Source organism: Panthera pardus, unplaced genomic scaffold, assembly GCF_024362965.1.
Source record: "Panthera pardus isolate Hobbes unplaced genomic scaffold, ASM2436296v1 HiC_scaffold_6, whole genome shotgun sequence".
NCBI classification, from domain to species: Eukaryota; Metazoa; Chordata; class Mammalia; order Carnivora; family Felidae; genus Panthera; species Panthera pardus.
In genome coordinates, this window is record NW_026526991.1 from 125,949,338 (window position 1) to 125,964,228 (window position 14,891).

Here is a 14,891-nt window from a genome sequence, read left to right on the forward strand (position 1 = left end):
GGTTAAGCGTCCGACTTCGGCTCAGGTCATGATCTCGCGGTCCGTGAGTTCGAGCCCCGCGTCGGGATCTGTGCTGACTGCTCAGAGTCTGGAGTCTGTTTCACATTCTGTGTCTCCCTCTCTCTGACCCTCCCCCGTTCATGCTCTGTCTCTCTCTGCCTCAAAAATAAATAAACGTTAAAAAAAATTTTTTTAATTAAAAAAAAGACTTGATCAATATTTCAAATGGGAAAATAAAATAAATATGATAAAAATAAGTCATAATTATAAACATGTCCTAATTATAGAACAAGGAAGTAATTGAATGTTAGATTTGGGGGTGACAAAATGATGTGAAATGACATCATTACTTGACTTTTGCACCCAGTGACGAAAAAGGCTATCTTTGCTGAAGTATCTCTGAAGGCTTTATTTTTTACCAAGGCCCTCTATTTTTTTTTAAGTTTACTTATTTATTGCAAGAGAGAGAGAGAGAGAGAGAGAGAGAGAGAGAAGGCTGGGAAGGGGCAGAGAGAGAGAAAGAGAGGGAGAGAGGGAATCCCAAGCAGGCTCTGAACTGCTAACACAGAGCCTGACTTGGGGCTCAAACCCACGAAATGTGAGATCCTGACCTGAGCCTGAGTCAGACCCTTACCCAACTGAGCCACCCAGGAGCCCCTACCAAGGTCTTTTATTATGCAGTTGTGATGCAACTTATTCCACATTGGGCTTTGTATGTAATACAGTTCTCTTCCAATATCACTGTCATCGACCTCACCACAACTGCATCTTCTTTTCTTTAAGGCTTTCAGTTTCGGTTTGCAATCTACTTGCATCATATTTCTTGAAATTTATCAATATTTACAACAATCGGCCAGAGATGAAAAAAAAAAAAAGATGCTGGGGTGCTAGGCAGGCACAGAAATCTACACAGGGGAAAATAGGAATGCTTGAACGGAACCTGGTTGTTGAATGGTCAGTTGGGTAGACCATAGAATTGGCTTATGTGAGCAACCTGTTAACTGGGGGAAGGGGCACTTGTAAGTGAGTACATCATATAAGGGGACCAACAGTGTGCTCCAGGACGTGTCACATTGTACTGAATCGATCTGGTAAGGGATTTGTGTCTGACGATGTGCTCTGTGTGTCTTTACGTACGTGTGTGTCCCTTGTCTTTACATAGTATCTAGCATTTGGTTTGCATCTGTGAACCTGAACTGAACAGAATGGACAGAAAGAAAGTAATGAGCTTATGCCTTATATAAGAACGAGGTTGAAAGAGTCAAAAGTTTCATTCTAAAATGAATAAAGTAGCGGCGCCTGGGTGACTCAGTTGGGTAAGTGTCCCACTCTTGATCTCAGCTCAGGGCTTGATCTCGGGGTCGTGAGATCAAGCCCCACACTGGGCTCCACGCTGGGTGTGAAGCTTACTTAAAAATAAATAAATAAATAAATAAATAAATAAATAAATAAATAAATAAAGTAAATTTGCTATAGCTCTAAAATGCGAATAAGAATTAAAAAAAATTTTTTTTTGGTTGAAGTTTGCAAGTGGAAAGGGCATGTCAAATGTAGAACCCGAAATCCCACTGGATTAGAATACCCTACGATAGTTACATCTTCTTTTATATACAAACAAATGTGACAATCTAGTTTAAAATAGGCATTTTTAGGGACAAATGAAGAAAGCAGTGGCTACATACATAAAATTCTCATGCCTACAAACTAAAACTAAATAAAGCATGATGTATTTTTCAAAAATAATTTCCAGAGGATTCAGCATAATGGAAAACCGCCCAAATTTCAAATAGCTGTCCAAATGTCCAAATCTCAACTAACTAGGATATTTATTTGGAATTACTGCTGCTAGATAAGCCCCTAACCATGACGAGGGGAAGAGGGATGCTTGCTTGATTTTAGTTTTGGGTGAACAGTGCTAAATGACAAAAACATTTAAAATGGATGCCCCATTTAAGGAACTTAACTTGCCACACTGGAAACATTAAATAACCATTTGAAATTTTTCATGAATAGAAATCTAGCTTCACACTTCAGGAAAAAAGCTTTCCCCTTTAAATGGCAAGCTAGTCCTAAAAGTGTACAGAAATCACATTATGGGGTTAGGACAGAAAGCACCATTGGGAGGCAGTTAAAACAAATCTGACCCACAGGTTCACTGTGTGGTTCGTGAAAGATAAGACAGATCACAGTGAGTGGTGATACGGTGGCCCTCCCACACACACAGCCTTGGCCACAGTGCAAATTTGCCCAACTTTTCTGAAAAGCAGTTTAGCAATATGTATCTAGAGTCTCAAAATGTTACTCTGCTGCTGGGGAATCTGTCTTCAGGAAATATTTAGAGACACGTAAAAAATATTTACGCACAAAGATTTCATTATGGCATTATTTAGAATAGCGACCAAAATATCTCACAGTATGGGAATGTTTACACGTATGATAGAACATTATGCAAACGTTCAAGTTATACTTTCAAAGACTATTTAATGACACAGGAAAATGCTCTTATTATAACTTGTGAAAAAGCAAAATACAAAACTGTATTTTAAGTGCTATAAATTTATGGAGAGTATATGTATCTACATACATGTAGAGCTTAATTAGAAACACAAAAATGTCATGTGTATGTTTGGGTGGCATTTTGTTCTTCATTACAGTTTAATGTATTTCCCAGGTTAATGTATTTCCAAGTTTCTGTTTTTTATTTTTTATATTTATCTGTTTCATTTATAACCAGGAAAAGGGAGTAAAATGGGAAAAGACCAATGATACCAGTATAAACCTACCCGATGCTTATACCAGTGCCACATGTAAAATAACCAAATATATGTTTTGAATTCCCCAACGAAAACACACAGACAGGCAAAGATTCGTGAGCTCAAGAGCTATCTCAAATTCTTCTTTATTATCACAGAGTCGCTAATTGCCAGCCATGCCTGAGACTTGGTATGTTTGTGTGCAAATATTTCTGATCAAATTACATGTCTCTGCAGTGAGTATGGTTCACTGTGATTAAATTCAAGCTGTTTTACCAAGTCCTTAATGGACTGATCTTGGCTCTAGTGGAAATCCTGGAGCCCAGTAAGAATTTTAGGAAAGGTTTAGCACTCTAAGTAATTATCACAGTCAAGTCACATAAGAACCAAGATCCCACTATCAAACACCGTCCTGTGAGAGGGCAGGAGTGCAGATGGCTGGGGGGGGGGGGGGGGGGGGGAGGGGCGGGGGGGGCGGTCAGGGGGTTGGTGACTGGGTGGCTCAGCCAAAGTGTCCAACTTCGGCTCAGGTCATGATCTCGCAGTTTGTGGGTTTGAGCCCCACGTCGGGCTCTGTGCTGACAGCTCAGAGCCTGGAGCCTGCTTCGGATTCTGTGTCCCCTTCTCTCTGCCCCTGCCCCATTCACGTGTGCGCTCTGGCTCGGGCCGCCCGCGGTCTCTCTCTCTCTCTCAAAAATAAATTAACATTAAAAAAAAATTTAATAAAAAAAAAAGGAGTTCAGATGGGGGATTGTCAAGGAGACATTTTATAGGAGAACGTCAGAAATTATGAAATGTGGGTCATCATTTAGAAGGAAAAAAGAGGGCCCAAATGAAATAAAGTTTAAGTAAAGATAAACCATGCGAAGACAAAACCATAAAAAGAATCTTTTTAAAAGAGGGTTAACCACCTTTGGCAGAAAGACAAGAAAAGATGAAGTAGCAGTTATTCTAGTTTCAATAAATATTTACTGGCCAGCATTAAGTGTAACGCCCTGTGCTGGGTAGGCAGGGCCTGTGAGAGTTACAAAGATCCATGAGAGAGAATGCCCCCCAGCCCCTGGAGGCTGAGAACCAACAATGACGCCTTCCATTCATGTATGAAGCTGTCATTTACTGAGCTTCCATTATGCATACGGTGCCACACAAAGGACTTTATATCTCTTATCTCAAGTTCTTACTGAAACGTTCGTTGCCTGGTTGATATTATAAGAGGAAACAGGCCAAGAAAATGGAAGAAACTTAAGAGTCTCGAAAGTTGCCATCTGATCCAGAGTCTGCTCAGAGAACGCACATGTCGATCATGAGCAGCACTTTCTAGAGAGTTCCGTTAGAACTAACCAGATGAGGTTAGCCTACGGTTACAACGATAGCAACCTTATTGGATGATTACTACCTGCCAAGCACATTTAGTCCTCAGACAGAATTTAGAGATGTGCATTGTCTGAATTCTCTCCGACGCTCCATTCAATCAGCCGCCTAGGTTAAAAAAAAAAAAAATAACCCAGTGTCACCCCAGACTCCCACCTCACCCACAGGGAGTTTCTAAATGCCACAAACACCACCATTTTAATCTCTCCTTCACTCTTTCCCTCTGTATCGTCACAGCCACGGCTACAGTGCAGCCACCATCCCCCTCTCTCAGGTGGATTACTGCCAGGAGCTTCTAACCCGGTTTCCCTGCCATTGTGGTCCGCTTTCAGCGAGCCTACAGAGTGCTCTCCCTAAAACACAGACTCAGATAGGTCTCCCCCGGGTGTCGTCCTGCTAACCTTAAGAGACAAATCTATACCTAGAGCCTGGTGGTGCCCCCTGAACCCACTCTGCTCCTGCCACTCTGTTCAACTGCCTGCCCTTCTCTGGGTTCAGACTGTTCACGCTTCTCTGCCTCTTTCTTCCTCAGCTTACACAAACCCAGCCCCCTCCACCCTTTTTCTCTACTAGCTCACTTCTGCTAGGCATCGAGGACAGGGCTTTTGGCATCATCAGAAGCTTTTCCTGATGTTCCGCCTTGTGGCTCAGGCAGTCGGGGAAACATGCCGATTCTAAGTTCTCTCCTAGCCCTTGGACCTTTACCTTGAAACTCACTTCTTAAGTTAATGGTTAATGTCTCTCCCTCCAGACTCTGACCTCCTTGAGGGCAGAGTCCGTGTCTCGGTCAGTCGTGAGTCGTCAGCCACCCGCAGTGCCTGGCACAGAGTCAGTACTTGATTAACATGCATACGCTTGCTTGTTTTGAGCCAGCCTTCTTCCACGAAGGACTGGAGGTAACTTGCACAAAAGACACATAAAGCGAAGAAAAAAATATTAAAGTAGGAGCGTGGAAATTATACACGGAAGTAGAAGAAGGACCAAGAAGGAAGAGCAAGTTAACAGTTGTTGGCAAAGGGCTAAAAAAGTTGTCCTGGAATATTTATGTAACACATTTCTGACAACAGATAATTCTGAGATCATAGCACACCCCTTTTCCAGCAGTTCATATTATTTCCCTAAATCAAAACAGCTAAAAGTATTATTAAAAAGCATGGAAAATGGATTCCCAAAAGTTTGGGGGCTTGGGATTTTGAAGCCATGTTTGTTTTTACAACTTACCTCCCCCCCCTTTTTTTTTTTTTGCATTTCAAGCTCTCAGAAGATAGTGAACATGCCATTTAAGCTTATTCTTTTGCACCCAGCATGGTAGTATGTAAGTTTTTTTTTTTATAACTTTCCCTTAGTAATAAGGGCAAATTTTTTTTTAATTTTTAATTTTGTAAGATTTTTTAAAACTTTAATGTTTTTATTTATTTTTGAGAGAGAGAGAGAGACAGAGCATGAGCAGGGGAGGGGCAGAGAGAGAGGCACACACAGAATCCAAGGCTCTGAGCTGTCAGCACAGAGCCTGACACGGGGCTTGAACTCACAGATTGTGAGATCATGACCTGAGCTGAAGTTGGACGCTTAACCGACTGAGCCACCCAGGCGCCCTTTTAACTTTCTTTAAAGATATATTTACTTTTGAGAGACAGAGCGTGAGCAGGGGAGGGGTAGTGAGAGAGGGAGACACAGAATCTGAAGCAGGTTCCAGGCTCTGAGCTGTCAGCAGAGAGCCCAGTGCAGGGCTCAAACCCACAAACCGTGAGACCGTGACCTGAGCTGAAATTGGTTGCTTAACCAACTGAGCCACCCAGGTGCCCCAGATTTTTTTTTTAATTTTTAAGTAATCTGTGCATGCAATATGGGACTCAAATTTACAACCCTGAGATCGAGTCATACACTTCCCTGACTGAGCCAGCCAAGCACCCCAGGGCAAGATTCTTGAGCACAGAAATAACCAACAGCAAGTGACTTCATCTTCAAGCACATTTTCTATCTAAATTAGTGCAGGTGGTTCATGACAGTAGCTCATCCTTTACAAGGAGTAAAACTGGATAACGACTCGTAAGGCTAATTTTTAAAATGTATAGACCATCCACATTAATTTCTTTTTAAGGTAGTTTAATTTTAAAGCACTCTTCCTCGAATTACAGAGAGCCCTTCAGTTGCATGAGCAAATGTGTATCTAAAAGCTATTTCCCTGGGGCGCCTGGGTGGCTCAGTCGGTTAAGCGTCCGACTTTGGCTCAGGTCATGATCTCGCGGTCCACGAGTTCGAGCCCCGTGTCGGGCTCTGTGCTGACAGCTCAGAGCCTGGAGCCTGTTTCAGATTCTGTGTCTCCCTCTCTCTCTGACCCTCCCCCGTTCATGCTCTCTCTCTGTCTCAAAAATAAATAAATATTTAAAAAAAAAATCTATTTCCTACAAAATCATCTCAGGTCCTTTATTCTGAAGACCATACAGTAGATTTTCTTAGAAAAGTCTTGGCTTCCGCTACCCTGCTTAGCTAATTCCAAGTTACGAAGAATCAGTCCATGAATGGGCTTTCACATTGTCAGGCTTCTCCTGTTTGTTGTTAAAAAGGATAGTCATGCAGAAAAAAAGGTCTGAGAGCCACTGCAAGGAGAGCGAGAAGCTCTCCCAGCCTGGTTCTGGCCCATCTTGTCTTGTTCTAGTGGCTTCCAAAACATGGTCCGCTGTATGAGAAATGCCATGCCATGCCTGATGCAAAGGAGAGTCATCTCTAGAACTAGCTTCTGTTCTGATAATCTCTCTAGTTCCATCCCCACACATGGATAAGGAGGTACCAGCCCTGGGCTACAAGAGCCACTGGCAAGAAGTAAATGCTCAGTGGGTGTCTGTTCAACCAATGAACACTTTTCGTTCTATCCACCTTCAATTTCACACTGATGGGAGGCAAGGTTAGCCAAAAGCAACTGGATATTTTCATGAACATCACAGCCTCTTCGCAGGCTTGGGACCAGCTATTGTTACTCTCCTTGAAATAGTAAGAGAAGTTGCTTTGGTTTACAGAGTTGAGGGATAGCTTGGACTTTAAATTCACAGAACACAGGAAGGTAACATAAAGACGTTTGCTTTCTGGGCACCTGAAAATTTCACCCGGGTACATTTCAATTCAATGTGGCAAATGTTTGCTAAGGATCTAGTGCGTTCAAAGGAGGATACTACGAGAGACAAAGATGAAAAAGGAATAATCTTACTGTAAGAGGCTAAAGAGCCCCCAGCATGGTACCTGGCACATGGTGAGCATTCAATGGGGGATTGATATTTTTTATATATTAGCGGGACACCTGCGATGTTCAAGTGAATGCAGTAACGTTGGAAAAGAGGTCCCAAGCAGATGTTCTGGGAAGATGTGTCTGGCTAAGATTCATCAGTGCTGGAGGGTTTGGGAGGGCTCTCTGGAGGAGGGTGGCATTTAGGCAAGGCTGCACAAAGAGTTTTTACAAGGAGGCATCCTGGGGGCATGAGCAACGAAAGGCATGTTTTGGGATTTGTAAGCAGCCCGCTGAGGCTCAAACACATGATGCATGGCAGGTCCACAGTCAAGACACTGACACAGGCACCGGATCCAGAGGAAGCGACCTGTGTTAGGATGGTAATTAAATGGGCAGCGTGCGTATAGACTGAATGCTGGAGACAGGGGATGAGTTAGGAAACTAAAGCAATTTTCATTGTTCCTGGGGGATTTTAAGAGCAGGAGAACTAGAGGCGCCTGGGTGGCTCAGTCGGTTAAGCGTCCGACTTCAGCTCAGGTCACGATCTCACGGTCCGTGAGTTCGAGCCCCCCGTCGGGCTCTGGGCTGATGGCCCAGAGCCTGGAGCCTGCTTCCTATTCTGTGTCTCCCTCTCTCTCTGCCCCTCCCCCGTTCATGCTCTGTCTCTCTCTGTCTCAAAAAATAAATAAACGTTAAAAAAAAATTAAAAAAAAAAAAAAAGAGCAGGAGAACTACATGTCAGGGCAGAAGAAGCCCCGAAGAGCACTCTCTTTTTCACCCTTCTCTAACTTACAAAATATCATGCTGGGAGTAGTGTAAAGTACTCCTTTTAATCATACTTTAAACCAAGAAGTAAAAAAAGTAAAAAAAAAAAAAAATTTGTAAAGCCTTAAAAGTGGGCCAGGAACATCATGACTTGAATACTTATTGACCTCTCAAATGTGTTAGTTATTGATGGGAAAACATTAAATCAAAATATTTACAATTAAAAAGTTCACAGTCATTGAAGTCTGCATTCTCAAAGCCACATGATGGCCACTATTTTTTTTTTTAATTTTTTTAACGTTTATTTATTTTTGAGACAGAGAGAGACACAGCATGAACGGGGGAGGGGCAGAGAGAGAGGGAGACACAGAATCAGAAGCAAGCTCCAGGCTCTAAGCCATCAGCCCAGAGCCCGACGCGGGGCTCGAACTCGCGGACCGCGAGATCGTGACCAGAGCTGAAGTCGGACGCTTAACCGACTGAGCCACCCAGGTGCCCCACGATGGCCACTATTAACATGACGTCGTAGGAAGTTCTTCATAAAACTGCATTGAAGCCCCCACTTTCTGTATTGTTGGTTTCATTACCTTCACGAGATTATGGAATTTCAAAAGTATTATCTACAATAATAATGCTGTGTGTTTCTTTGAAGAGCTTAAGGCACTGTACACACTTTAATTAAATCTCCTAATGTCCTTGCAAAGTTGGCAAGGGATCAGCAGAAGGTGAGTCATCGGAAAGTATCCAGCTAGAAGACTGGACCATAGGACATACTTTTAGATGAAACCCACTTTTGATTATTATTGTTCCCATTTCACCAATGAGGAAATGGGGTTATTATTCAGAGGAGGATGATGAGCTATCTTCTATTTTCACTGAAGGCAAAATACAATGCCATAGGCTCTGTAAGCATTTCCTGGGAGACCTTTAAAAATTGTACAAACACCATGACCCCTGAGGTTACTCCTTTGAGAGCCGACAAACATTTATGAATAAACACCTAAAATGTGCACCAAGAGAATATACATTATCCATCTTTTGCAAAAACAAAAACAAAAACAAAACAAAACAAAAAAACCACAGGACAAGAATCCCAATTTATCATGATGTACAGTGTTTTAGCCTTGATCGACTGGTTGGCCAGAAGTTCGGCTAGTTCTTTCCATAGACTCTTATCCCCAAGCTTCCCCCCCACAACACCAGAGAGAAGAGCGGGCACCGGTCTGTTGGAGATCAGGGAATAGAACTGGTTAGGTTGAAGACAGTACAAATTGCAGGGCTAGAAAAAATGTTGAGGAGTAGAAAACTGGACAAGTCTTGACTCACGGTTCTACCCTTCAGATAGCGGTACAGATTCCAAAGTCAGATGGTGAAAAACAAACATGCATGCAGTAATCTTAGAGGCTCCTGTTTATAAAACAACTCCACTTCTAATAAAGGAAATGAAAGGGCCCAGACCACTTTGCCAGACCTCGACGCCACTGTGTCAATCTAACCACCTCCTGATGTCCCAGAAAATGCAGTCATGTCGCCCAGGAAAACATCCGAGTTTGGAAAAAAAATCGTGAAAAAAGATAAATGTTATTGTTTTAGGCAATAATTTCATATCACCGAAGTGTTAAAAACAAACAAAGATATGAATAATGAAATCCTATGGCACTATTTGGTTGAAAGATGGTTATATTGATCCAGACTATGCTTAAAATTGTTTGGTTTATCATAAAAATGAGAATGTAAATTCAAAAATTTTGATGACAACTTGTGGAGCCTCAAGTTTGAGGAAAATTGTCTCCAAAAGACAGTCTTTATTAGTGGAACTAGGGAAGAAGGCAAGATGACAAATTTTGCCTAGTTCTAAAACAGTGTGGCACCTGACACAGAAACCTCTTTTTTGGGGAAGACTAGTATTTGATGCACTAAAAATAACAAACAGCTTATCTCTACTCCTGAAAGCCGATTTACTACAATGGGATCAAGGGCAAATCTAATAGCTTCATGGGTCATACAGCAATAATTTCTCTTTTCCAATCTTTGAGATGGCAGGGGAAAAAATGCTCTAATGGAATTCTCTAGATAAAAAAGATTCACTAAATTAGGAAAATTTTCTATAGGCAAACAACAAATTTTTAAATAACCAATCCTTAGTCACATATATGTATTGAAATATAAAGGGAATGTAATTGCTTATGTATTTTTCCCCATAAAAATAAGGTACCCTAAAAGATTTAGGAAGGTTTGTCTAGCCAATAATGTATTTTATTTTTATTTTACTTTATTTTTTAATGTTTATTTATTTTTGAGAGAGAGAGAGAGAGAGAGAGGGAGTGGGAGAGGGGCAGAAAGAGAAGGAGACAGAGAATCTGAAGCAGGCCCTAGGCTCTAAGCTGTCAGCACAGAGCCTGATGTGGGGCTTGAACCCACAAACTGTGAGTTCATGACCTGAGCTGAGGTCAGACGCTCAAGTGACTGAGCCACCCAGGCGCCCCAGCACTATATTTTAATTTGGAATCTTACTCATCACTATTACCTGCTTCCTAAGAATTCCCACAAAGCATTTATATATTTATATACTTATACATTTCATTTCACTGTAGTTCTGACATATTTTACCAATATTGCCAGTGTACCAAAGGACTATAATTTTAATCTTCTCCTTGGATAGACTTACATCTGTAGCTTTACTAATTATAATAAATTCCCTAAATAAAAAAGGCAGTTTTAAATCAAATTATAGATCTGCTAAAACACATTGAATTATGAAATGCATCTAAATAAGGTATGGTTTTGAATTTAGGTTAATAGTTTTAAAATAAGTGAAATCAATATTTTATTAAATATTATTTAAAATAATAATATTTAAAAATAATTAACATATGTAAATTTCAGTGACTGTTCAATGCTATTTGATCTCAGAATTTTTGAGCAGAAAGGGACCATGCAGATCATTTAATTCAATGACTTCATTTTTAGGTGCAGACACTGACTGCTCCATCTCCTGAAGGCCAGACAGCCCCAGATAGAACCCAGTTCCCCAAATTGACAGGCAAGTGTTTCTTTCCTTTAACCATGGAGATATTTGCTATAAACATCACATTAAGTTATCCTGGTATCCATTAACGTGGGAGTACTATTCAGAGGTAACATCACTCAATGGCCCAAGGAAGAAGCTACAATTATCTGGGACCAGAAAATCCTATCCCAACCCCACTGCTGACTGGATACCATCAAGCAGGCCATTTAATTGCACTGCACTTTCCTCTTCCTAATTATAAAAATAAGGACTCGAGTAATTTAGACTTCCCTGCTTAAATTGGCTGTTGCAATAAGTAGTAATAAAAATAACTCTAAAGCATACAGCATATCTAAGTGCAAAAGAAATGCTTATTAACAAAAAATCATCTTCACTATATTTAAACCAAGGAGTAATAACCACTTTTAGTCATAATTAGGAGGGAGTATATATTAGCTGTTGTGCGTCCTTATAACATCTGAACACGCTAATGCAGGTGTATATCTAACAAGTGCAGTAGCTCTTACTTTTTATAATCTATCTTTATGTTGACCTAAGCCAGATAGTGATTATCAGTGGAGAATAAACGAGAAATGTTTGGCTTCTGAAATGCTCCAGTCTTCCCTAACAGAGAGAAGTGTTCACAGACTACCTAGTGTTTCTAACAGAATCAGAAAATTTTACTACCGAATCACCCTGTACCTGATAGATGGCATGGCATAAACCCCACCAACTACTATTCCCTAATAGTCAAATATAAGTTTCCTGACATGTAAAATCATCCATCTTGAGCTGACCTTTAAAAGACAGACAAAAGTTTGGCAACTGGATTCTCCTGGACTCTGAGAGGGATAGGAAGAATTAAGAAGTAGGTTTTAAAAGCATTGCATAATACAGTTTTTTTTTCTAGAAGAAAATGTATATACTTTGCATAGAGAATAACCTGAAAGAAATTACCCAGAGAGGCTAAGTCCTCTTAGGGTAATGATTAGGGGCTTCTAATCATTTTCGGTTTCGGGTAATGGGAGCCAGCACAGACAGAAGAAGTCTGCGGAGGCCACTTTGTTGTGAGTTTCCATACCCACTAAGTACCAAAGGGCAGAATTGGGAAGGGTTTCTCACCATCGTCAGCTCGTGCCTGGCGTGCGTCCTTTACCCACAGTTTCCTTTTCTGGATTGGAGGTCTCCGTCTTAAATTTAAACAAGCATGGCTTTCGGTGTTTAATTACAATTTAATGGAAATACTACTCGCATTCAAATTAGCTTTTAGGTTTCACATCACGAGTGTGCATCCGAGTTATTGTGTCATTATAATCTCATGTTATAATGGCTTCATAATGCAAGTCCCTGCAGGGTTGAATTAGTAGTTTCCTATGGTAATCGCCCATCGCTATAATATCATAATCACATAAGCACGGTCCCCACGTGCCTTCCACTGCAATCATTTTGACATGGTAAGAGCATTTTAATAGTATTAGCATAGATTCTCCGGAGAAATCATCTCATTGTCACTGCATTACCATATAAGATTAATTGTGGTAGGAAAGCTTAAAAAAAAAAAAAAAAGGCAATGCTCAGCAATAAAGTGCGTGCATTTTGCACTGAGGTTTGCAACACAACCCTGAATTGAACAGACGCCCTCGCACACCATGGACGGGTTTTGTTTGGGTTTTCTTTGTGTTTGTTTGTTCAGGACTCAAACAGTGGTAATCAGTTGGGTCAGTCCCTCTCTGTGATACAGAAAGAAACAGCCCTAGTCCCTGGCTTCAAGGAGTTTACTGTTTAATCAGGTTCGCAACAAGTTCTATAGAGCATAGAGCTCAATGCAATTCATAGGCTCCAAAGTACTCTGGTAACCGGCATTTAAGTAGACGGTGAGAACAAACCACACAAGGTGTTCCTCAAGGGAAACGGTTGATAATTATAAAGGGTTAAACAGACTGAACATGAGGGCTGCGTGACAGAAATGGAGTGCACGTTATCAGGGCTCCTAAGAGTCAGGCTGGCGTCTTCATTCTGCATTCACTAAGCCTGCGGAGAAGGCAGGCCACTGAAGACACCAGTAGCGGCCACGGCCAGAGCCACGGCTTCCTGGCCAGAGGAAGCGGGAACAGGTTTCGGACAGGAAGCGTCTCCTCTGCACACATCTCCCCCGCTGGGTGGACAGAATGGAAGCTGGACCTTGTTCTTTACTGCTAAGAGAATAAGCAGAGACGGTCTCCGAAGCATCAGACCAAGGGCCAGCAAAAGGAAACTCCTACTCGGAAAAGCACTGCCCAGCCCCTACTACTCTCCTTGGGTTGAAGCCACAGGGCTAAATGACTAGGTTGTGTCAGTGACGAATGGCACACGCTACAAGACTGGCAGCCTATTGTGTTCACTTGAGGGGCTTCTCATCATCTGGTACTGTCTGGGGACACCACAGGAGAATTGCAAACAGATGATCGTAAGTCTCAAGGAATCCTCTCCGCTTGGTGTGTGAGTGAGAACAACGTCACAGCCAGCATTCGGCACCCTGACTGGCCCAGAGCAGGCATCCGATAAGCGCTGAGGATGGACGGATGCATAAATTAACACGGCTGGAAGGAACACACTGTGCTGTGGGTCTGAGCACATGGGCAGCAGATTGGGAATACGTGCGCTCCCATGGCATTAACAGCGGAGGAATTAACAACTGGCAATGTCTCTTGTATTATTAAAGACCTGCTTTGCCTTCTTGTTCTGGTAGATCACAGCATTCTGAGGGGGAAGGGTTGCTAATTTCCCTTTTCTTAAATTGTGTGGGCCTGGGAGATCTTGGAGCTACTCACTGGCTCAGTATCCGAAAAGAAGTAATACTGCTTTTTTAATTGGAAGACGACGAGGGGAAAGATTGCTCTCTGAGTGCTCAAAACTACTTTTACCAACAAGCTGTAGAGCAATATAAACGTATTACATAAACAAAATTAGCTGTCCTTCCTTCAGAAGTTATTTTTAATTTTCATAGGTAAAGTCTACGGGCACCTGCTAACCCGATTCTTCCTTGGGCTCTTGATTAGGCATCCTACATAATTAAACTCTTCTGGCTCATTCTTCCCAGGAACATCTGCCATTATGAATTCATATCAGAATTTACTTTTATTACCCGATTACCAGTTTTTCTTATTATTTGCTTGGTTATTAGACATACAGAGTAAAAATCAAGAATCAAGAATGGGATGTTTGAATCCGAAGGTACTCCCCTTAAGAACACAAATCTTACTTATTTTGTAAAAGATATCTTGACACTGTTTAGGAAAATGTCGTCATTTTCCTTTCTCACTCAAATGTATTAAAGGCAACAGAAAACATTCCTGATAATGTTCAATAGAGTTCATCTTTTATTTGACACAAGCAATAGTCAGTAGCTATTAAATATCTAGAGTACCACCAAATATTAATGCTCCGCTGCTATATTTCAGAAATGTAAGAATGCAACAGAATGCTCTTATGAACGTATCACTATCTCCTCAATAGGAAGAAATGCTAGAGCTTGACGAAGCACACAGATGTTTCAAAAAGTTGATAGGATCAACGTGTGTCTTTGGGCGAATGTAGCACGTGAGCCTCAGTTTTCTTCCAGATAAAACAAAGGAGTTAAACAAGATGATCTCCAAAGTTCCTTCCAGACACAAATTCCACGATTCTAGGCAAAAAGGCAGTAAATGACCTGTAAAGAACTTGTGCAGTGGCTCCCCATGACTTCACCTTGTTTAGACATTAGATAAATGGGGATATTTATATAGTCGAA

The 14,891-nt window shown here is 41.4% G+C and overlaps 1 protein-coding gene across 4 annotated transcripts in view; it reads right to left on the reverse strand.

Moving 5' to 3' along the window:
* The window catches only part of PTER (phosphotriesterase related), a 69,491-nt gene that overhangs the window by 42,986 nt on the left and 11,614 nt on the right, over positions 1-14,891 (reverse strand). The window contains exon 1 of one of the 4 annotated variants that reach the window (XM_019460674.2): positions 12,245-12,264. The exons of the other annotated variants lie outside the window; for them this stretch is intronic. Coding sequence (XP_019316219.2) covers positions 12,245-12,247 — 3 coding nt within the window. The 5' untranslated portion in view covers positions 12,248-12,264. Of the gene's footprint in view, positions 1-12,244; positions 12,265-14,891 lie in introns of those variants that run through there. 4 annotated transcript variants of the gene reach the window in all.